Raw genomic sequence first — 24,645 nt, 5'->3', positions numbered from 1 at the left:
GTTCAGATATCATCCTTTTCGTCTTCCTCTCCTCACTAATAAACGCTACACTTCACCGAGCAAGGTCAATAGTCAAAGATTGGTTAGGTAACATGAGGTCTCGCGTAGCTTGATTAACAGAAGGATCCAGGCCCGGGGATCTCAGCTAATGTAGTTTTCCATCACTCCTGTCTTGATGATGTTACACACACAACAACCTTTGTCTTAAATAGAAGCACAAAGGCATATCCTTTTATAGTCCTCCCCTATTGTTGGCACTGTGGTTTGGCGTGGGGGTGGAGGTGACACCTGTGGACAGTGGATAAAGGGCCTCTAATCACCCATCTCTGACCGCAGTGTCCAGGATCACTCTGCTGTGTGTCAGTCCTTCCCTTTGTCTCTTGCAATGGCCCCTAAGAAGAAAGAAGAGCCAAAACCTGCTGCACCAGCTGCCCCCAAACCCCCAGAGCCTGAGCGCCCCAAGACCCCGGAGTTTGACCCAACATCAGTGACGGTAAAACATCAACAGATATTATTATTGTACACACAGATTGTGGATCGGCTTCAGATAGAGGTTGTTGGTGAATTTAACCCCTTTTTTAATTCAATCATATTAGACAGATAAGGAGACTTCGTTTCAAGAGTCCAATGCTGTTACCTATGCCTGTGTTTAAAGTGCATCAGAGACCCCATGTGACATTTACTTGGCAGTGCAAGACAAACAGGAGGGTAAAGATTTTTCAAGGCGTTATGGTGATTCTTGTAATATTTTTTCTAACCTTCATAGCTTTACAGAATTTTTCATAAACTGCGCGCATCTTTGACAGTTATGGGGGGAAAAGCACGTAACTCAATGTCAGGGCGAGGTTCAGAAGCAAACTACTTGATACGTCAGACATCATGGAAACATTGTCTTCTGCTGACTTGGCCCTTTCTCAATGGATAAATGTTTTCTTGGTTGAGCGAGCTGCCATGTTACAATGGACTGTGGTTAAATCCACAAAATATGATCTTCATTATGTCTGCAAATAGCAGACCACCCTCACCATTCCTCTGTGGGGAAACAGGGGTGGAAAAACTGGGAGGAAGAAAAATACAGATAATTATAGCCATCTTCATCCATCTTTAAACATGCTTAGATACGTTTTTGGATAATATTTTTACAAAACCTCACAAAGGGTCTAGGGGTCTGTAGATGTAGCCTGACATGAGACAGAAACAGGGGCGTGCCCTGACAGTTCAAAATATGCTTGAAGTGCAAAACTTCAAAAGTTGTTGTGGTTACTGAGGCCAAAGCTATTTTTAGATTTAAAATAACAGATTTTAATGGAGCACAAAGCTGATTGTAGAAACGAGCTGTACAGCTGGTTTAACATTCAGTTCTCTTTCTACTATATATTCTACCACCCGAGTGTCAAACGTGTGCAGTTTCCCAGGAAAAGCAAAGATACTGTGCAGGACCCTCAAGCACCCAGGTCTCTGGTAGAGGACCCGAGCTTGAAGGATAAAGACCGCCCTGCCCTCTCTCTCTCTAACACAAACACAAAAATTAAAAAATTAAAAAACGAGGTGAAACAGATGGGTTCCCCTTCAAGGTTTTGTTCTGCTTGTTCTGCTGAACAAATAGAAGAATAATTAGAAGCATATATTTTAAATCGCTGGATCTCAGGTTTTCTAACTCTAAATGGTGTTTAACAGATTTGATGTACTTTACACTCTTTATATCTAATAATGCTGCTCGTGTGCATGTGCACATGACATTATGACCTTGTTACTTCCCCGTGGAGCTGACAGCACCAAAGATTCCACGTTACATCTAAAAATAAACTCAAATGACGCCGACACTGGTAGACAGTATACATCTAGTAAGAAGGGGGTTTTAGCCTCAAGGTCACAAGTAAACAATGCACTTTGATCAGAACAGATGATGGCTGTAACTCGACCTGCTAAAATGGCTTGCTGTAGGAGGGTCATCAAGGTCACCGTCTTAAATGAATTCACTGTGTTTGCGGTACTATGTCCCAAACGATCAGCATCCCTCAGTCGCTTTGTTTTCTATGTCTTTTTGCAGCTGGAATTTACTCCTGAACAACTTGAGGGTAAGGCTCAGGCGGCTGTTACAGTTGTCTTCTGGGCTGCATGGTTTGTGAGTTATTTATAGAGTGAATAAATTGTTTGTGTGATCATGCCACCCATAAGTGTGTGAGAAATGTTCGGCAGCAGCTGGTGATACACTAGAGCCAGCATATGCTATTATATTAAAATAAACATCCATCTGTGTCAGTCGCTTTGAAAAGGCTTTAAGATGCATGTCAGTCTAGGTAGAGAGGAACATCTGAGGGTTTGACTCCTTCATTAGCGGTGGGCTCTTATATGTGAGGCGTGCAATTATGCTGTTGATCGTTACACAAACAGAGAGCATGTGATGCCTTTTCTCAAAGACTTTGCATGTTCTCTTAGATTACAATAACAAGATGAGAAATCAAAAGGAATAATGCGCTTTCTTTTCATTCACAGACTTCAAAGATGCTTTCCAGCTGTTTGACAGGACCCCAACCAGTGAGATGAAAATCACTTATGCCCAGTGTGGTGACCTAATAAGAGCTTTGGGCCAGAATCCCACAAATACAGAGATAATGTACGTGCTTGGAAAGCCCAAAGCTGAAGGTTAGTAATGAGACAAGTGTGCAAACTGAGTCATTGCTGTTGTTAAGCGTTGGAGCTGGATGTAGTTCAAGAATCTGTATAATATCGGACTAAATAAAGTTCACCACTACAAAGGAATTCCGTCTTTCTTTCTTCTTTTTTTTGTGCTTTATTTGTTACACTTTCATTATTTTCTGCAGATATGAATACCAAGATGCTGGACTTTGACCAGTTTCTACCCATCCACCAACACATCTGCAAAGCCAAGGACCGTGGAACATTTGAGGACTTTGTAGAGGGCCTCCGGGTGTTTGACAAGGAGGGGAATGGCACGGTCATGGGTGCAGAACTCAGACACGTTTTGGCAACACTGGGTGAGTTAATTAACAACTTTAATTCATGAATCTGTCATCATAAGGAAATGTACTGAACTGACTGCTTTCCTGTGTTCTTCCTTGGGGATCATAGGTGAGAAGATGAGGGAGGACGAGGTGGAGCAGCTAATGCAAAACCAAGAGGATGCTAATGGGTGCATAAATTATGAAGCTTTTGTTAAGTACATTATGGCATCTTAAGAGGGGCCGATGTTTCTTTCAGCCTCATTGTCATTCTGGTGCTACATCACAGTACATAATGAAATCAATATGAGTGAGTAATGAGTTTGTCTCTCCTTCATTGTGAATTCTTGACCGCAAAAGATTTCTGTACATCTCATCTTGTATATTTTTCATTTCCATGCATCTTGGATTGATCTACAGCATAACTCATCAATATTTCACTGTTTTATTTTTTTTTCTAAGGTCCCTGATGTTAATGCTGTGCGCACACTGCACATTGCCCCTGTTTATTTTGTAGAGCATGGTAAATAAAAACACTCATTGTGGCTGTACTCGAATTTTCAAAAACGAACGCAGAAATGTGTGTTATTGTCTGCGCCTTTCACATAAGGCAGTTCATTTTGCTTCAGATTGAGTCATAATATATAATATAGTGCATTAAGAAGCAAATCAGAGACTCCATGGTTTAGTAGTTAGCACATTAGCCAAATCCAAAAGCTCACTGGTTTGAGAAAAAAAAAATGCTGATTAAAAAATGTGGAACCATCCACTGTGGTGACCCCTCATGAATAAAAGAAGCTATACTAACAGACAAATCAATAGAGTGTCCTGTTTGTTATTCTTAAGATAGCAACAGGACAACGATTAAAATAGGAAACTATATAAAATCTCTGTAGTTTGCTGTAAATGAGCATATATTTGATTCAATTACTTCTTCTAAAAATGTTATACCTAAATTTCGTTTCTCAAAATGTATTTTATTTTGTCAAAGTCCCCAAGAGAAAAGCATCTTTAGAGTAAAAAAATAAATACTGACATTTAAAGTCTGTATTAAACCTAATATAGGGCAGTCGCACTTACTACAGTGTCAATCACAGGAAATTTTGAAAGAATAGTACTTTCCCTAATCAGCCAACAGAGGGAGCTGTTGCTCAAGAAATGTCTCACTTGCGGTAAATGTGGGGATTCTGTAAACACTGACGAATGAAAAACAACGTGCCATTCTTCACCTCCAGCCTTGCTACAAATATACAAATGAGGGACATTAAGGTGCCACAGCCTATCCATCCTGCTAGTCCCACATTACGGAAAGTCATTTAAATTCTGGTTGGCATTTTATCCAATGGCAGGGTTAGTTTCGTAATGCTCGTTAATCAGCGTGTAAACCCACGCCTCTAGTAAGACCCATAATGAGCCAATTTACCATAACTGATAAAATGTTCGCTGTTTGTGAGCATTGTTATGTAGTACTGCTTAAATGCTATTTTGGTGGTAAAGTTCATACAAGCTTAACGACATCAACCCTGTACAAGGATCTTCCTTTTATTTCCCCAAGAGGAACAAAAGCGCTCAGATTTCTGAACAATATCGTCATTGTCATGTTGTAGATTAGGTTGAACAGGTGCTCTATGGACCTACGCAATAATAAGTAACATATTCAGCGCCGTTGCTTTATGCCTGCACCATTCAATTAAATGAAGCACAACATTATTTATACTTGTGGGGTTTCGCTAGTTGTGAATGAGTTGAAAAGGACCCACTTACTACATTCGTTTGTTACCTGAGGCCTGAGGCTACAAATACAAACATGCTACGCCTACATTATTTTCCTGATATTGCTGAAAAACAAACAACATATTTCAACATAAGTCTGAAATCTGAATATAAAATAGAAATTTCTTTGATTTTTCGCTTGTATCTTGACATTACAGTAAAGACTATCCCATTTTGGGATTAACTCATTTCGAAACAAATTCACCGTGGCATTATCCTTCACCTTAAATAGCTTTTCAGGCACTTCTTTTTCACTGCTCTGCTGACCTTCATCATAATCTTTTCCAGTCTGCTTTCCTCATCCAGCCGCTTCAGGCTATATAGTATATTTACCTATTATGTGTTCACAGCCAATTTTCCACCAGACGGCTAGGCTGGCACCAGTTTATAGTTGCTGGGACATATTGACTGTATGGTTTAAGTAATGCAGTAAACTGGCAGCATCATATTGGAATAATTTCCACATTAATTCCGTTTAATAACAAAACTCCTGGAAGAAAACAGTTTATATATTTTAATGCCATTCACCCTTAAGGCTTACCCTTAAGGAAAAATCAAGTATTCATGTTTAAAAAGTCCTGGTTTACTTTGAATTGCCTCTTACCTGTGTAATTGTAAGCATGGTGCTTCTCCAGAGAAGAAAAAAAGAAAGAGACGCTTATTCTGTTGTGTCAAATTCGTTTTTAAGATCAAGAGTTTTAAAGCCAGAGAGCATAATTTACATTAAACCCCTTGCTAACTGAGTTGACTCAATGCTGATTAGGCCCATCATCACGAGGTAACATTAAAGCAGAGCTATAAATCTGAAGACATTAATGTGCTGGCACAGTGGTTCTGACTCATTTCAAGTCAACCAGTAAGAACTGTTTTGCCAGTGGTGAAGATGTGAGCAACTGCCAGTGGGAGTAGCTTCCCTTTACGGCGTATTGACAGAGAGCTTTAATTTCTTTTGTAATGTTTTCAGTTTCCAGGTGCTGTTGGTTATTTTTAAGCAACAAAACTACTTGGTAAGGCTTAGAATAATATTAGGGATTGGATTAAAATATATCCTCTCGCTACAATGTCGAGAATTTCTCTGCCAGAAAACCTTGAAGGCAAATACCACCAAAAACATTGTTTTCTTAGCCCCACCAGGCTGGTAAATGTGTTTTTAAGGTTTACTCCACCCTCTGGTGTGCACATGTGATGCACACCATCTTTTAGAAATTTGTAGTCTTGAAGTCTGAAGTTGAAAACGCAAACTTAATAAAGTTCCTTTACAGCCAGGCTGAAGGATGCTGCCTGTGGGAATTGCTATTAACTTACCTTTATGTATAAAATCAGCAGGGTGACCTTTGCAGGAGTTTTGGCTTAAAGCAGCAATAATTAAGTGATGGGAGATACTTTATTAAGCGAGGTCATTTATTAGTTTATCTGAGCTTAAGATATAAATATTACATTACAGATGGGTTTATTTTGAAATTCGAGGCTTAGTGGCAGCCTTTTGTTGTCATGCTGGTTATTTATTTTTAGTTGATGCAATGTGGAATGCAGTTTAATGCAGACACATGGGAGTTCAGGGCAAATAATCCATGATGCTGTGCAGATGTGCTGCACACGTCTGGCATGATACTGAAGAATCTGATAGCATTGTCTATCTTTTGCAATGCTGGAAACCATTAGAAACATTAATTGTCACAATAAGGCTTGATTGGGCTACATCAGAGTCCCGGCCGATTGTTTGGGGATGTATAACTCAAATCCTGAGGGTTCTGGGGATAGGCTGTAGTTTCTGCTCCATTTCACTCCAGTCAAGCCTGAAGTGTATGAAACAGTGTCTAGCAAGTGCTCTCTGAGTGTGTCTTCCATTCTGTGAGTAAAAACTACAATTTCAGATCAGGAAATGCCAGTGAAGCAGCAGTCGTTCAGTCTATCAGAAGAATAAGTATGAGATTGGATCATTATAAAACTGCTGTATTTATTTTATAAAGTGCCTGGAGGTGAGGAAGATACACAGCAAATGAATCAGCTGAACAGATTCTATTAGTGCAATCTGTGACTTTTGTAAGATTTTCAAACTGTATGGACCCAATGCACTGAAATGCCCCCCTCCAAAATATATAGTGTGTTATATAATTTAAAGTACAATTTTAATCAAAATCATTTTTTCACACATACAGTCCAAGTGTATACAAGTAACACAAAGATACACGATTTACAGAGACAACGGCTTCATTTTCACAAAACTTTTTTTTCTTTTGTTTATAAGGCAACCTGGGTTGTTCAACAAAGAGTTTTTATAAAATTATGTCTGACATCAAACAGCACTGAATACACATCATGTACAACAAACGATGTACAAAATAAACAAGATTTGGTCGACAAAGTCCAGTGGAAATAATAGAAATACATAGGCAGTTAAAAAGTCAGTATGTCAGTAAACATGGTTTCTCTCTTTGGTGAGTTCAAATAAAATATAGTTTTGTTTATATTTTATTCACATTTGTTTAAAAAAAGTTTCTTTATGAAAATACGTCACAGTTGTAATGTAATGTGGTACACTTTGTATGTATGTAACATATTGAAGTCTTGGGAGGGTGCGCAATGTCATGGCTAACTTATGACGCCCTTGATCAGAGTTATATATTAATGGGTAAATAATGAGAGGTGATCAGTATTTACCAGCTAACATCAAGCGTCATCAAGCAGCAACAGCAAAAACGAACTAAGATCAACAGAAACAGATGTTGTAATGTAGCAAAAGTTTACAAAATACTTTTTTTTTACATCAAGATGTGATTAAACATTTTGTGTTATGTACACCATCTTCACATGGGTTCAGTTTTTGAAATAAATTCTGGATGTTTTATGTGACACTTTTAAATACAAACCCCGATATCAATGCAAATATAATCTGAAATAAATACATAAACGTAATAAATAAATAAAATATGGGAAGGTCATCCACTCTCTGTCCGAAGCTTACAAAATCTTCTTAATGACCCCTCTAGAGCTCAATCACAGTATTAAGCGTTATTGTTAAATCCACACAAAACACACATCAAACAGAAATGAGGGGTGCTGATTTTGCCACCCATCAAATGTCAGACAGTTTTTATTTAACAGATGTGTAGCTAATCTATCAACACAGAAGGGAATATGTGCATCAAAATGTAAGCTTGCTGTAATTGATCGATAAACCTTTTCATAACAAACATTCCCTCCCTTATTATTATCTGTCCATACATGGCTGTTTAAATTACTATTGGGTGAGCAGCCTTAGGAGGTGTAAGAGCCGGGGTTACAGGCAAGCAGAAGGTTGAGCTCACCAGAGCAAGGGTTTAGGAAAAGGATCGGTCCTCATATTGTCAAGCTTCTCTTCCTTTGACCCAGAAGCTTAGTATGTGACACTGATTATAAGGAAGCCACAAGGATTTCGTAAAGCCAAAAGAATTTAATCTGCTTCCACTGTGCCTGCATGACAAATCCATGCGCAGCACTTAACAGATTACATAAATGAGAATCACTTGGCTCCATAAAATAATGTATATATAATCATACCTTTCCTCGTCTGCAAGAGAACTCTAAGTTGGGAACGCTCATTTATCGCTCTCGGGGAGTTCAAAGACATAACACGTTAAATTGCTCTTTATGTCGACACCTTTCCTTGCACAGTAAAAAAAAAAAAAGCAGCAAAAACAATAAGACCAAGTCTAACAAAAGGAAATAAAAATAGTTGTAAAATCAAATCCTCAGAACAAAGAGGAGGAAACAAAGTATTTACCAATGTTTACAACAGTAAGAAAGATGTAAAAAAGAAAGAAGAAAAATGATTTTTAAAAAAAGACACATTATAAAAGCTTCTTAACAATGGCTTGTTTGTATAAAATAGCCACATCTCACATTAACCAAAACATCATGTGTTGAGATTGTGTTTTAGTTAAAAAAAGCAGTTGATGACTGTACGCTAAATTGTTTTCACTTCAGTGTGTTATGACTCATTTTTTATTATTATTTATTTTTTTTACTCTGTGCTGTTTTCTGTTTTCTTCCTTACCAAAAAGCTTCTTTCTGTCAAATTAAGCTGCTGATAAAGAGCAGGTAATTCAAAGAGCAGTTTAGCATTTTTATCATAATAGATACAAATGGCAGTTTTGGCAACATGAATGCGTCATGGTCAGTCAAATTTCAAGTACTCATAACCAGTAACAACACTAAAATTATAGGGTCAAACCTGCTGTAATGTGACCATTGAACCATTTCGTTGTTTCGAAAAACCCAGCCCGTCTACGTCCCAAACGGTACCTTATAACGAGAACTTCATGTCATTTTTGTGCAGTTAAAATGAACTTTTGTCACCAGGCAAAATAAATCGCATGACTCCTTAGTCATACCGGACAAACAGCGACCTTGCTGGAGGAATCAGTATGGAGATTGCGTGTTTCTGTGGTCACACGGCTGTGGTCTGTTTGATGCTGTGGAAGCTGATCCTGGTCGGAGAGGTCGGGATAGACATGGCTCGTGCCACTCGAACTCGAAGAGCGTGGTTGTCCTGCCAGCGGTGCCACCGTTTTCTTACTGCTGAGCGAACCTACAATGATGAGGATACCGGTATGTTAACAATCCTAATAACAAGATATATAGAGAATAAAAGAATATTACAATAAACTTCAAATTATTTTTTAAGATATTATACAACATTTTGGGAAGTCATTTTAATTGCTTAATGTAAAGATAGAGCCATGTGAATAAATAATTGTTTTAGAAGATTCTGTGCAGTCCTGTGAAACTTCATTATTCAGTTCAGCTTGTAGAAAGCACCTTTAGCGCTCCTTAACTTGAAGTATTGTTTTCTGTATGACTTCCAGTCTCTGGAAGGACCCACACTTCTTTACAACACTTCAGTTCATTGAGGTTTGTAGGCATTTGTTTATGCACAGCTCTCTTAAGGTCCTGCTCCATCATTTCAGTCAGGTTTAGGTCTTGACTTTGGCATTATAACACTTTGACTCTTTTCTTTTTCAGATTCTGTTATAGATTTGCTGCTGATTTAGCTATCGGACAAATGGCTTCACATTTGAAAGAGTACTTTGGTATACAGAGGAGTTTGTGGTCGACTCAGTGACTGCAAGGTACCCAGGTCCTGTAACAGCAAAAAACAGCCGAAATCATCAGCCCTCCAACGCGGTGCTGACAGTTGGTCTCAGGTGTTTGTGCTGATTTGCTGTGTTTGGGTTCCTCCATACATGGTACTGTGCTTTATGGTGAAACATCCCTACTTTGGCCTCACATGTCCAAAGGACATTGTTCCAGACGTTTTGTGGTTTGTTCAGTTGCAACTTTGCAAACCTAAGCCTTCCTGCCATGTGATTTTGGAGATGCTTTCTCCTGACAACCCTTTTAAACAAACCGTGCTTGCTCGTTTTTCTTCTAATTATACTCTCATGAACTTTCATTCATTTCATTTCATTTATTTGTTCATTTCCAGGCACAACAAATACCTATATTGAACATAAAATGCACAAAACAAAAAACAAAAATTGCCTGAAAAAGGAGTGGGACGAAGAAAACTTATTAAATCCCACCCCTATACTCACTCATCAACAAAAAAACAAAAAACAAAACAAAACAATATACTTCCCGCAGCTACGCCCATTATTGCATACAGTCCCATCAACAGCCCCGGGCGCATACAAGCATCTAAACTGCGCTCGAAACAACTTAGAGCCTCAGAACGACTACAGACATACCCGGTAACAGTCCTACAAGTAACAAACACACCAGAGTACATTGTACATACTACGCACGTCTTTTTTTTTTTTTTTTTTTTTTTTTTTTTTTTGATCCAGGGCATGGTAAGAGAACAGCTGGACACATTTTAGCACACTTTAACACTTAACATGCTAACTAAATCCTGTAGAGTCTGCGATGTGGTTCTTGGATTTTTTGCTGTTTCTGTCACCAAAGAGGTTGTCACACTTGTTGATGAGCAGCTGATCGAGTGCATTTGATTAGCAGCACCTGGCTGCTACTTACAATACCCACTTCATTCCTGTGGAAGCAGTAAGGGTGTTTTTAACGAGATTATAATGAGTCCTGTTAAAACTCTGATTTTCTCATGACTGTAAATGTATGACTTTAACGGTAGACTATGAGACTGTAAACACATTAACTAATTAACTAACTAATGAAAAATAATATTCAGGTAAAAATGTTATATTAAAAAAATATAACTTTTTTGCCAATAATTTAAAGGGCTCTGTTCCCACAATGTGTGTCTTTATGTATAAATTAAACCCTATTATTTTACTGATTTAATTTCTGTTTCCTCTCGATTACGATCAAACGTGACATAATCGTTATACTCTCCATCTGTTGTCCTTTTGTCTCGATTTATAGGTCTTTCTTTTATTAAAATTTTCTGAATGTGATTCTTAATAAAAGTCACCTTCACAACCTTCCACCATGATCTGGCGTTATATTTTAAAATCAAATAAACGGTGATTTCAGCATATTTGGCCACAAAACCTAATTTCTGTCTCTGCTGCTCATCCACCTCCCCGTGTCCGTATTCAGTCCTTTGAATCCAAGTCAGGTACAAAGTTTTCCACACTCACATTAATTTTAATGACTGCAGTCAATGTTCTTTGATGCAGGTCCTGCCACTTGCTAGGACTTGACATCTTCTTAACACCTTTAGGCAGTTATTTGGGCACTTATTTTAAAGACCCCATTTAAAAGAATGGGAATTTCAATGGTCCCCCAGAACATAAAAATTGCATGCATCAAATCATTGAGTGAAACTGCTTAAAAGGCCTGGCAACTTTGCCCTGGAAAAAAAAGGTTTCTTTCTCAGAAGTTATACGTCTACTTCACTTGTGAAGAGCTACACAGCATTTTGGCTTCACTATCGGCTCAATCGAGAGTCCCGACACAATCCTCCTGACTCATTCCACCAGACCACTGAAGAAAAGCCAGTTTAATTAATATGGGTACAGTAAACTAAGAAAAACAACACTACGCATATTTATGTCTACCCCCAAAATGTTGAAACTTGACTGTGCACTTGTAACAACATGACTTACTAATTTGTTTCATGGTTTGGCTGCAAAAATTTCTGGCACAACTTCACCTACTTCCAAGGTGCATGGAGAGGATGAAAGAATTCACAATGCAGGAACTCCAGCAACACTTGAGGGAAGATGTGGCCTGATGAAGGCCCTGATGAAGGCCACAAGCCGAAAAGTGTCAGTCAATTATTAAAGTTGTTCATCTTCCCTCAAGTGTTTCATGGTTTGGCTGCCAGAAAGCATCTGACTGATTCATTTGGGTTAAGAGCAGAAAATGCAGTCCCTGTCATTATGAAATCCTCCAACAGAGTTTTATTCAGGAATCTTTCTTTCCATCACAATGTATATGCCTCAGTGTTTCTGTTTGCTTTGATCAATTCAAGATCTTTGACTAAAGAGCCTCAACAATTCCAGATAACATCAATATTAATTCAAAAGTCTCAAAAAGCAAAACCTGCAGGACACCGTCCCTTCAGGCCTGGAGTTGGACACCCCTGACTTAAGTCAACGCTTCAAATTTCCTACTAAACATGCTAACACTATGCCTCACTATATAAATAAATGCATCCTTTAGACTTGAAGGACGTAATGTTTCATTTGATTTCAATGGCTTGCCGGTCTATAATTGACCCAGTATCTGAAACTGTCATGGACCTGGGTCGTTGACCTAGTGTTTTGAGTTTGTTTGGCTTCATGAGGCATTTTGTTTTGCATTGTTTGCTCTTGTTCTTTCTTCATGGAGTATTTGTGATTATTATGTTCAGTTTGAGAGCCCTGGGGTTATTTCTTCGTTTATCAAGTTTTGTTCCCTTTCGTGTCCCGTTTGTCTCGGTCTGTGTGCGTCCTCCCCAGAATCTCCTGTGTTAGTTATTTGTGCCTCCCTGTGAAGTCTCTTTTGTCTCCCTGTTTATTCGCCTGTTTCCCAGTCATGTCTCTGTGTGTCTGTCTGGTTGCTCTCGCTCTCTTGCCCCCTGTCTGTGTCTACCTACTCGTCTCTTTCTCCTCCCTCTGTTCCCTGTATTCAGTCAGTCTGCGGCTCAGTGCATGTTTCTCATCTTTCTTGTTTTATTCTGACAGTCTCTTGTCCTGTGTGCATCTTGTTCAGTTTTGGTTCCCTTGTCTCGTCAGTTAGATTATGTCCAGCCGTGTTTCCCAGGTGTTTCCTCTCTGCCCTTAATCCTGGTGTGTATACGCCTGTGTCTCCTCCTGCCTCTTCTTGATCTCCCTCATTCCTCCGGCTGTGTATTCTGGCTGTTTAGTTCCTTAGTGTCATTCCAGTTTAGTTTTGTTTAGTTTTTCAGTTAGCTTAGTTTCTGAATCAGGCAGTAAAGTGAGTTCAGCCCTGCATGTGTGTTCTGCGTTTTTGGGTCCTACTCCTGCCTGCCTCACACAGCGTTATGACAGAAAAAGGATGTTTTGACTTTTTCCTCACAAATTCTTTCAATTAACACTTGTTCTGTGTCTAGATAACTGACAGTAGTAAACATAACACGGTGTGACTTTGACCACTGCAGAAGAAATTAATAATTGGATCCCCTGGTACTGGATATTTTTGTCTTATGAACCACGTCAGTAGCCAATTAATCAATTTCAGTTTGAGTCCTGCAAATAGATTTATTAGTCTCTCATTAGTCTTGATTCTACTTGTGTTAAGCTCTATTTATGTCAGATGATATATAAACTATACTGACCATTCTCAGATCCCTGTCCGTCTTTCGGCAATAAAAAGCTGGATAGCTCCAAATTTCCTTCCAACTAATGAAGCCAAATCAGGGGTTATATTAAAGTGTCACACCCACCCTGACAGCTCACATAAAAAGGGAGCGAAAGTTTTGATGACATTTCTATATTTGTGGTATTTGTCATTTTGTATTTTGTTTTATATTAGTGGAGCATTTTGTAAGTGTTCTACATATTTATGCACTATTTCTTTTTCTAAAAATGATAATAAAGCCAGACACAGAAGAACAGGAAGCCAGAATGTCCATATGGACAAAAACCAAAATCGGAAAACAACAAGCTGTGACAGAGCTGGGTGGTTTTTATGCACTATACTAGCAAAATCATATAATAAATAGCAATAGTTAAGTCAAGCCTCCAAATTTTTCATTTTTTAAATAAGGATCGCTTTACAGCAGTCGTTTGTAATGTGGCCTAAAGTCACACAATTGCTTTTTTCGTTTTGTTGTTTGCCACTCAGAGTCTTAAATTGCAATTAATATCTGTTCAAATAGGGTGGCTCAATTTCTTCACATCACGTCATTAAATTAAACTCTTTACCCCCGAGTTTCAATAATTTGAGGGATGAGAGCGCGCAGCAAGAGAGTCCTTCATTTTTTTTCTATCACTACTCATCACAATTTATGTGTAATCATAATGGCGTTAATGACTTTCAACCAGCTGGAGTTTTGGTAATTTGCTTTTATTTCAATCAGGCAAAAATGAGACAGCCTCATAAAAGTTTTCTATGCTGTTATTTCACTGACTGCACGGAAACTCTTTGGCATTTTCTTTTCTATTACAGCTACTTGATCCTCCCCCTGGTTGAACATAAAAATGTTAACTTGGAGGCAAGTTAGAAAAACAATATTAAAACGAATTAAGGCTATCAGTTTATGGTTTTATTAAGCTTGTGTATCAAAGAAAAAAAACCCAAAGACATTGACAGTAAAATTAACATCATAAATAACGGGTGTTTTGCTAAACTCCAGTGACTCACCTCTCCGTTTAGAAAGCAGTAAAACACTGACACAAAGAACCCCTGCAAAATAAGACACATTAGAATTAGAAGCAGAAAATGTGCCTGTATTATGTAATGGCACTGTAATTAGACGCAATCATTATAAAGAAAAGGCAAAACAAATTTCCAAAGCAAAATATAGAATTTTTAAAGCTCTACTCGAACCCCCCCTCCCCCTACTCAGCCCTACATTTGAGCACAGGAGATAAATAAATAAATAAATAATAGCCACAGAGCAGAAATCATGCCCACATGGCTCTGTTATTCCTGACAGCTGAGAGCACTGAACATGAGGTAGGAGGGCCATGTTGTGTGTAAGCGCAGCCAGGATGCTACTTCAAATCATCTTCCCACAAGAAGCCTTAGAACCTGAAAAGTCACTCTTTAAAGTAGCGATACAACTCTGAGATAAAAACACATTAAGAAATCAGAATGATTCATATTTTTAGCTTTGTGGGCAGTGAGTGTGGGCTTTCAAACTCTGGCCACTGTCACACTGTATTATTAATCATAATCTCACCTGAAAAGACTGTAGAAAGGAGTTGAAATAGATGAACACAATTTGCGAGATGTCATCCTCCCCCGGATTCACAAAGAAGAGCATGTAGGTGATGCCGAGCAGAGGTAGCAAGACTAGTGTTGCTTTCACGGCTTTTCTGTGAAGACAGAGTTGGAGTCTCATTTATAGAATTGCAAAAATTGAGCCTTGAATGTCAGCCCAGTGGATTCTGGAAAATGCATGACTCTGTGTCAGCGGCAGACAGGGATAAAAATAAAAATGTCACCCTCCACCACATGGATGTTTCAGATTGGAAGATGGGCCCCTTTTCAGGGGTAGCAAAAATATGTATGTCACATATAATTCTAGTTCTTCTGTAATAATTTTGACAGTGTGAATAAGAGCAAAGTTTAGCTTTCTTGGTTTTGCAATGCAACAATAAGCCATCACATCTATAGATGAAAATGTGGATGATTTATGTCCTCCTCCACTGCATCCATAAACCTCCTCTGTGGTCCTGTCACATGTCCAACATGTCCACTACGCCTCCTCTGAGCACGTCCAAGCCATTTTTGCTTCGGCTCTCTGAATTTGTTTTTCAAAATAAAGCTCAAACTGTCCCATACTTTGAAATGTTCACAAGAGGATCCAATAAGCAGACACAGCAGGCACTGGCAAGTGGATGGATAAACTAGAAACCTTAATCTAGAACTCATAGACAACCAAAAGCAGTGTGAAGTGTGATGGAAAAACTCAAATGAATCCAAATCCATGGAATCCAAAACCCAACAGGAGCAATCCAAAACACAGGGAGGCAGCAGAAAACAAGGGAGTCTCGAGAACAGGCGAGAGATGTAACAACACCTATACGGACTAGGGAGAGGGATAATAAGACACAGGAGAAATTAATCAAATCAGGGTGGAAAAAGAAAGTGAAAACACATAAAGCCACATGAGGAAAACAAAAGGGCAAGTAAAAGAAAGAAGGACAAAAAAACAATACTTGCAGAACAAAATACACACAGGCTCAGACAGGGAAAACTCTGAAAGCACTCACGTGAGAAAAAGATTCAAGATCATAAGGGCAACAGCCAAACCTAATTCAAGGAATAACAGAAAAGACCATGGTGGGGACTTTTAATATGAGCTATGACAGTCCCATAATTTAGGGATGACCACAAACCTTTCTTTGCCCTTACTGATTATAATTTTCATTTTAAAACAATCAGTTTTTTTAAGGTCAAGAAGTTCAGCTTGAAACCCTTGTGCTTCATTTGCTTAAATTTGTATGGCTCACAACGACCACCAGCAATCCAGCCCCAGCCTGAAAAGACTACGCTCAGATTGTCTGAGCCGTGACACTGAAAACACTCTGTGCGCTTGAAATAATCCCCACTGGAGAAAAACACACTTGACTTGACACAGTAACAGCAGGTAGGAACACAAGCTCACTATTTTAGCAATTTCAGCCATTCCAGATACACAACCTAACAGCATAATTCAGGTATGCACTCAGCTCGTGCCTCTCAAGCGCACGCTAAATCTCTGCTCTCTTCTCAGGCACACAGAATCAGACAAACTCAAGGTTTTTCCCCTTTAACTGTTACTAGTGCGTGTAAATGAAAGAACTTCTTGCATGAAGTATTGCAACTGAGTTCACTAAGGTTGAGGCGTTTGTCTTGAATCTTTATTTTATGGGTAAGAAGCACATTTGTAATACTTTTGCAGTGTCCTGTAATAAGTTACAAGACAAGACAATATACTTATTTTGTTTCAGGCTTATATTATTATTATTATTATATACTTTATTAAGCACACTGGTTACCAGGTTAGACCTGTGTTGGACCCCCGTTTGCCTTTAGAACTGCATTAATCCTTTGTGGCATAGTTTGAATAAGGTTCCTCAAACATTCCCCAGAGACTTTGATCCGTTTTAACATGACGGCATCTCGCAGTTGCTGTAGATTTGTCAGCTGCACATTCATGATGTGAACCTCCCATTCACCACATCCGAAAGGTGCACTGTTGGATTGACATGTGGCGACATTTGGCATTTGCAAAGTGAATTTATTGTCATGTCGAAGAAACCACTTGGAGATGATTTGAGCTTTGTGCCGTCAGATGATGGGTACACTGTAGTCATGAAGGGATGGAGGTGGTCAGTGTTTAAATGATGATTATTTAGTACAACAGGGCCCAGTGTATGTCAAGAAAATATCCCCCCTACACCATCACAGCACCACCAAAAGCCTGAACCATTCATACAAGGTTGGATGGATGCTTTCATGTGGTCTATGACTCTACCATCCAAATTTCACAAGCCACCAAATCACAGCTAAAGTTTTTTAGTGAAGCTAGTTTCTTTTCCCACAAAATTTAAGTCATAAGGCAAAAGTCACAACCACAATAACGGATTTCTTCCTTAATAGCAGTTTGATTTAATTATCATTAACACCGGACCCTTTGATCACCAAACATCTGTTCACTGATAGGATATTAACGCTCTTAGATTTGTATGAAATGAGGTCTGATGCTGATGATAAAGGTTTAAATGAGTCTAATCACTCTAAAAATGTGCTTCTTCTGAAACACTCCTTAATGTCCTTGAAAGAAGGAAGACAAAGTGTACTGCTCCTAAATTTATATGCAGTTACCAACAGAATCAACTCACCTGTACTGTATTGTTTCTGATGTGGTTGAAGCTCTTAGTTTGGTCATAAGAATTCGAACTATATTGAAGAGGAAAACAAAGTTTATCTAGAAGAAGAAGACATAAGGAAATTATTACTTTAAAATGCTGTGCTAATGACTTATATTATACAGAGGGGGAAATATCAGACAGCTCAGTCAGTGTTGAGCTGGGAGAGAAGAAGTAACACTCGTCACAGCATATAATCTTCCTTAACAAGACAGTGATTAATCATATTACATGTTGCTAAGGACTTACATAAGCACAAACATTTATGTGAAATCAATTTCTTATTTTCAGAAGTCTTTTGTTTGGAAACCCTTAAGACTACAGTTCTGTGCAAAAGTCATGAGTCATCCCTCATTTCTTTATATTTAGCTTCAAAGGAGTCAGACAGAAGTTTTTCTTTGGACATTGAGTCCTTTTTAATTCATTTTCAGTCCAGTCCTTGCACCTGACCATTTTCAGTGGGATGCTTTTTGTTTGTCAGTTCACTTAATGCTGACCACTGGCCATATGTAAAAACATGAAGCTGTGTCCTGCTTTGGGGCTGTATTTTTCATATGGAATCAAAAATGCAGAAAAGTGAAATTAATTGATATTGATTAACTATGTAATATCATATCTAAAGCATCTGATTGGCAACAGCTTGGGTTTTTTTTTTTTGTATTTCAAACAATCAATATACTAAAGTCTTACCTGGATAGAAAAACACAGTGGAATACTATTAGTCATGGATTGGCCTCCACAGAGCTGAGACCACAACCTTGTTGAAAAAGTGTAGGATCATCTTCATGGAGAACAGAACAAAACACAACATCCAAAGAAAAGCTTTTGATGTCCTTCAAAGAAGCCTAATTCTGAAGACTACTTAAAGAAATTACAAAAAAAGCTTGTCTAAGAGAGTCCAGACTGTCCTGAAGAATACTTGAAAGTCAATATGTTGGTATGACCAGCTGGTCGTGCTGCCTTTGAAGCTTGCTGGTATTGTAAAAGTTCTTTTTCGAGCCTGAAGGCTGCTTAAAGGAATTGCTGGAAAGCTTGCCGAAGAGAGCTCAGGCTGCGTTGAAGAATAAAGGTGGTCACACCAAAAATGTTCCATGTTTGCACATTTCAATAAATGGCTGCACAAAATATTCAAAAGTGAGGGGCTCAGTACTTTTGCACTGTACTGCTTTTGTGACTTTCTAATCTAGTCACTGCACAGAAATGCAAAAAAAGAAAAATCAGCATAGGGCAGATTTTCTATGTTAATTAGCAAATAATGTCAAATTGATGGCAATAAATTTACAGTCCGTTTTCTTTGTTGTAGCTCACCAAAAGCACAAGAATAACAGGTCCCTGGTAAATGTAGTCCATGTATTTTCCAGGTTCTTTACCAAACCAGCATCTGTTGACAGGAAAAGAAGAAGAAACGTACCGTTAATTAAAGAAATTATCCAGAAAACATTCAAGTTATGTGGCCACAAATTATTAGGGGATTTCTTACTGTTCATTTTCATAATACAGCTTTCCTATGGCCCAAGCCACAATTATAGGACACGGAATACCTGGAATAACAAGGAAGAGTCGTGTAAGTGGAAATAAAATAAAACGTATTTGGTAAACAGATTTTCTTTTTCATGGCATTGAAGAAAGAAGGTCAGAATAATAAAGACGAGAATCAAAGATTGTTTTTTTTTTTTTCTTTGCTTTTCGGTTTTTGTTTTGTTACATGCACAGCCATGGGGAGGGGGAGGGGATAACAAGCTAACACGCTTCAACTACAAAGAATCAAGTTAAAACAGAACATGCTCCAATTTTTACTGCCCTCAAGGGTTATAGAGTAACGGCAACAGTAGCATAATCTCTGCCAAAAGGGGCTTCAGAGTCATACCATATAACTCATGAATCACAACTGCTTCCCCTAGTCCAGCATGTAATGTATATCTGGAAAAACTTTTGATGTTGATGCTTTGACAAAGTAAATAGAAGGTTTTTCACATATAAAACAAACAACATGCACGTTCAAATCAAAACAATCTTTTTTAACTGCTTTAATAAAACGAAAAAGGACCAGTTCACCATACCTCTAAAATCAGTCACTGCTGAATAAAGGCCATGCGTTAACAACGTGTCAAATCAGCGTGTTAGGTGCCAGGCCTGACAAAGTAAGACCAAGTGTGCTTGAATAGGCTGAGATTTCTTATAAAAAGCATTGACCTCTCCAGAAAAGAGCAACTGCACTGACCGTATCAATCAAACGCGAATGCAATCATCGTTCAGAGCATACTAATTTTATTAGCTGTCTTCAGACTGTTTTTCATCAAAGTCTTTTCGTTACATGTAACATATAACAGCTTTGCAGGAGGAAAATGTCCACAAATCGGACGAAATGTTCGTAAATCTGAAAAAGTATCAGTAAAATCACTTTAAATAAAACACACATCAAAAGCAGTTTTGATCCCAGCTCATCAGACCTGTGGTAGCGGACAGATTTCATACTTCTATCACCTCCTAATGAAATTAATTAGAAGCCTCTCCAAATGAAACCCAATGAGAAAGCACCTGCAATAACCCCATTTAAAATAAAGCATATATTATATTGTGCATACTCTATGATTGTTAATATGAAATTAACGACTTAAATGGATAATACTTTATATATGGAGGTGGAGTGGATGAGTGGACCTGCAAATAGGAACTACTCTGCTAATCTAATCTTTTTGAGACAAGCTGCCAGTACTTACTATTATATTCTTATTAAAATCATATTAGAGAATTAAAAATCTGATGAATATGTGTGAGATCTTTTTTTTATTTCTATTTCAAAGCTAACATTAGCTTCCCAATAATATCATCCATCTGTCGTTCACCGTCATCTACTCTCTACATCTGCTGATAAGACTTCATATTTTAATCTTGTGCTCACAAAGCTCCGTTAACTCATTTTCTCATGACCTAGTTTGAAGTAAAGTATGAGGGGTTTTTTTCTTTCTGCTGAGCACACTATGTCCATTACATAAACAGAAGGAGAAAATCTCAGTGTTTCCGGGAAGCATGCGAGCAGAATACTTTGTGTATTTCTGTCCCTGATGATGTTGGCTCTGTACAGCATATAATATGCTTGATTTATCAGTCAAGGTGAGATCAATTATAGGGTCATGATGGGATATCTGCTGCATATTCAGGACTCAAAGTCAAGCACGCTGCATGCCGGTTCTTTCATTAAATTAAAGTCTTATCTCGGATATGAACCACTAAAGAGTTTCCCTCCTCTTCACTGGAGAAGTGATTGTACTCTCGGGCACATGTTCAGTTCAAACAATAACGCCTGATAACAGTGTTTTGTCACAACCCGGTTTTCAATTAATGCAAGAAAAGTGAAATTCTCCTTTTGAGTATATGTATTGTTTGACAAACTGTTCTTTTTCTAATTTTGAGCACATTCACCAGTCACTCTGTTAGTTACAGCTTGCTAGCGCCATGTTGGATCCAATTTTGCCTTTAAAACTGCCTTAATATTTCATGGCATAGATCGAACAAGGTTGAATTCCTCAAAGCCTTTGGTCCATACTGACATAACAGCATCACACACACAACAAAACCAAACGTGTGCCATAGTCAGCTCTACAGAAGACAAGCGAGTATTAAAGGAGTGACGTTTTGTCACTGTGGCAGGTAATTTCAAATGCAGTGTTTCTATCAGCTTAACAAACAAACTGTCTGTGTTCAGTTTATTTCGCAGTTTTTTTTCTAGCTGAAGGTCCAGCTGCTGTATTTCACAGGGAGAGAAAAGAAAGAGCGCTAACGTCACTCAGAGAAAGATAAGAAAGGCGGGACAGGAGATGAAGAACAGAGGTTAGATTTAAAGGTAAGGACTGCTCAGTAGTGTTTGATAAATTGGATATGCAAGTTTTCAAATTTTTTAATCAGGTATGTACAGGTCTGTAAATGCGACATGTTCTTTTTTTCATATTGTGAAACATGCTGCAAAACAAACTGAGCTAGACTAACTGTGCTATTTAACCTCCAGGACCTGGCATCCACATATGTGGACATCACATTTTGGGTTATTTAGACCAAAATACTCAGTTTTGCTCTACAAGGGCCTGATATCCACTTACGAGGACATTATACTGCTACTGTTCTATCAAAATTTTAAACAAATATCCTCATATGCGGCTCTCATTTTTCATAAAAAGAAAAACAAGGTAAAAAAAAATGCATGCCATGGAAGAGTTTAGGTCTTAGGACATAGGTGTCAAACTTTGACACCTATGTCCTAATTGACACCTATGTCCTGTCATAGACACCTATGTCCTAATTACATTTGGCCCGCGAAGCCATACCAAATTACTATTAGAGCTGGCCTACTGGTATTATACAGTTAATATATATATTTAGTATTAAGCTTTGCTTGTTCCATATTCAGTTTTTCAGAAAAAACTGAATACTCAAACGTGTTTGAGTCCATAAGAAAAGATTCATTCTTATATCTGGAGGAATAAATATATTTCAATAAATATTAATGTTAGCCCTCGACTTTGTTCCTGTTTTGAATTTTGGCCCACTGTGTATTTGAGTTTGACACCCCTGTCTTAGGAGGTTAAAGGTTGCATGAAAATACTCTGCAGGTTAGTGCAGGATAAACTGGTTAACTTGCTGCACTGTGGTGGATTTAGATCAGCTGATCACAGCCGCTCCATTAAGAAAACCTACTGGACCTCTCATATAAAAATTATTGTGAGCTGCGATTCTTTTTCCCCACGCTGAACCACAACTGATATTAGGGTTCCCTCACTTGCTGAATCCCACTTTAACCTCTTCGCTACTCATGTTCCTCGTTAGAGGCAAAGTTACCCTCTACAATGTAGGCAACAAAAAACAGAGCTATCTTTCATTTTCCTTCTTTTTTTCTGCTCATGTTCTCTTTAACTGATTCAAGCTGAGTACATTTAAGGATTATTTCAATTTACATAAAAATTGTATACTTATATACTAGTATTTTTTTATTATCACATTGCCACCTCTGTTCATGCTGTTTCCACCATTCTGACAGTGCTGCAGAACATATTGAGAGTCATTAGGCCAGACAACATTTTTCCAATCTTCTGTTGTACAATTTCGGTGAGCCTGTGTGAATTGGAGCCTCACTTTCCTGTTCTTAGCTGGCAGGAGTGGCGCCGAGTCTGATCTTCTGACGTGGCTTCAAAGTCTGAAGAGTTGTGCATTCAGAGATGCTCTTCTTGGTTGTAATGAGTGGTTACTGCTGCCTTTCCACTAGCTTGCAGCAGTCTTTCCATTCTCCTCTGACCTCTGATATCAAAGAGGTATTTTCACCCAGGGAACTGTTTTTTGTTTTGTTTTGGGTTTTTTTGTTTTTTTTGTTTTTTTAATCGTTCTCTGTAAATTCTCAAGAGGATTTATTGAAAAATCCCAGCTATGTTCAAAGTCACTTAAATCACCTTTCTTCCACATTCTGATGCTTGGTTTGAACTTCAGCAGGCCGTCTTGATCAGGTCTACATGTTTAAATGCATGTGTGCCCTGGTTGCTGATTTAATGATTACCTGATTATGTATGTCCTTCAAGAATCAATAACACAAATAAATAAATATTTGACATTCGTACGAGCCGCTTTCCAATTTTTTTTCTGCTGTACTTTAATCTTCTAAAGAAATGTCTCATAACCTTATCAGCTAGTTTTTAGAGAGATCAGAGAATAGTAAAATGAAAAAAAACTTCTATAAATACAGTGACAGATTTTAATAACACAATGGATAAAAATATCATTGCTGTGCCCTGTTTTTAGATTTATTCAAGGCCTTTGAAATGGTGCATTTTACACAATCCACTCATTTAAAAGTATTGGTTCATCAAAGGAAAGCTGTTGTTCATTGTGTCCAAACAGATGATAGCTGGGCTTAAGGTAAAGGTAATGTCACCTAATAATACTTTGTCTTATTTTGTTTCATTTTACCATTTTATTAAACTAAAGTCTGTATATTCAGCCTGTTTATGCTTTGAATAGAGTTTATAAAGCACTATGGTTTTTCCATAGAGTATGAAATGTGTTTCATAAAAAAATGCCTTGAGCTGAATATAGCATGACAAATGCATTGATAACAATCATACTTACACCAGCCGATAAACAGGAAGACCCACTTTCTCAGCTTATCAGTTGAATATGTCATTACAATGGCTGTGTGAAGGTAGCATCCTTCAACAAACATCCAGAAAAAGTTTGTCACCACAAAGTAGTTGTATATTGTCGTTATTAAGCGACACCAAGGCTGAAAAAAAAGAATTCAGAAAAGATTTTTAAAGACTTTGTATTGGTAAATTAACACCTCAGTGATACTTTCAAAACCCATAACACATCACTGCTGTTACCTCATTGCTCTCATGGATATTGTGGTCAATCAGCTGAAGCAAAAACCACATAACATTCCTCAGTATGAAGGTGGTGATTAAGTTCCAGTGGATGATGTTTCGAAGACATCGTATGCTCCTAAAACAATAAGCCAAACGCAGATGGCTGATTAAGACGTTTTGAAAAACAAACTCAAGTCAGGTCAGTTTAATTACTGCATCTAGACCGTTTAAGCACACGACACATGAACCAACGTGGTATCACAGAAACAATACAAAATGATTTAAGAACAAGAAATAAAATGTAATTATTTAAGCTACTAAATTAATGAAAATTAATGAAATTAAATGAATGAAAATGACACAAAAAATTAAAACTACAGTAATTTGAGCTGAAAAGAAAAGCTAATGAGAAGATGTATGTTTTCAGTTGGATTGGGTAACTGAGGAAAATGATCTAATCCAGAAACAGAGACAATTCCAAGGCTGCGACTAAGACTGCAGGGTGACCTGCACAAGGCAATTACTGTAAGACCAGCGGACATAAGTGAGTAGGGCTGTGCGATATGACCAAAATCT

At 38.0% G+C, this 24,645-nt stretch overlaps 2 protein-coding genes across 4 annotated transcripts in view; one reads left to right on the top strand and one right to left on the bottom strand.

The window, feature by feature from the left end:
* The first annotated feature begins 316 nt into the window (after window positions 1-316).
* Window positions 317-3,534, top strand: myl13 (myosin, light chain 13). Of its 2 annotated transcripts, XR_005694283.1 has the most exons (6): window positions 317-493; window positions 2,051-2,078; window positions 2,497-2,646; window positions 2,826-2,999; window positions 3,094-3,273; window positions 3,426-3,534. XR_005694283.1 is itself a non-coding variant. In XM_040019529.1 (5 exons), exons 1-5 carry the CDS (start codon window positions 386-388, stop codon window positions 3,198-3,200), a joined length of 567 nt encoding a protein of 188 aa, XP_039875463.1. In that variant the 5' UTR covers window positions 317-385; the 3' UTR covers window positions 3,201-3,530. The 2 variants fall into 2 exon arrangements, 1 of the variants encoding a protein (XP_039875463.1); XM_040019529.1 differs by having other exon boundaries at window positions 3,094-3,530.
* A 5,195-nt stretch (window positions 3,535-8,729) lies between these two features.
* The window catches only part of LOC120726149 (corticotropin-releasing factor receptor 2), a 37,305-nt gene continuing 21,389 nt past the window's right edge, over window positions 8,730-24,645 (bottom strand). For both annotated transcript variants that reach the window (XM_040019509.1, XM_040019515.1), the window contains 8 exons: window positions 24,088-24,205; window positions 23,834-23,987; window positions 19,203-19,263; window positions 19,031-19,103; window positions 17,696-17,781; window positions 15,046-15,181; window positions 14,505-14,546; window positions 8,730-9,306 (listed from right to left, as the gene is read on the bottom strand). In XM_040019509.1, the coding sequence (XP_039875443.1) occupies window positions 9,166-9,306; window positions 14,505-14,546; window positions 15,046-15,181; window positions 17,696-17,781; window positions 19,031-19,103; window positions 19,203-19,263; window positions 23,834-23,987; window positions 24,088-24,205 (811 nt within the window). In that variant the 3' untranslated portion in view covers window positions 8,730-9,165. The remainder of the gene's footprint in view (window positions 9,307-14,504; window positions 14,547-15,045; window positions 15,182-17,695; window positions 17,782-19,030; window positions 19,104-19,202; window positions 19,264-23,833; window positions 23,988-24,087; window positions 24,206-24,645) is intronic.

The sequence above is a fragment of the Simochromis diagramma genome, unplaced genomic scaffold (genome assembly GCF_900408965.1).
Source record: "Simochromis diagramma unplaced genomic scaffold, fSimDia1.1 OVJJ01000205.1, whole genome shotgun sequence".
Lineage (NCBI taxonomy): Eukaryota > Metazoa > Chordata > Actinopteri > Cichliformes > Cichlidae > Simochromis > Simochromis diagramma.
The sequence above is the reverse complement of the archived record's forward strand: the minus strand, read 5'-3'. Positions and strand labels throughout refer to the sequence as shown.

Coding starts and splice junctions, on each gene's coding strand:
- myl13 (XM_040019529.1), top strand. CDS start 386: ATGGCCCCTAAGAAGAAAGAAGAGCCAAAACCTGCTGCACCAGCTGCC. Junction 494..2,050: donor TTGACCCAACATCAGTGACG/GTAAAACATCAA, acceptor GTCTTTTTGCAG/CTGGAATTTACTCCTGAACA. Junction 3,000..3,093: donor ACACGTTTTGGCAACACTGG/GTGAGTTAATTA, acceptor TGGGGATCATAG/GTGAGAAGATGAGGGAGGAC.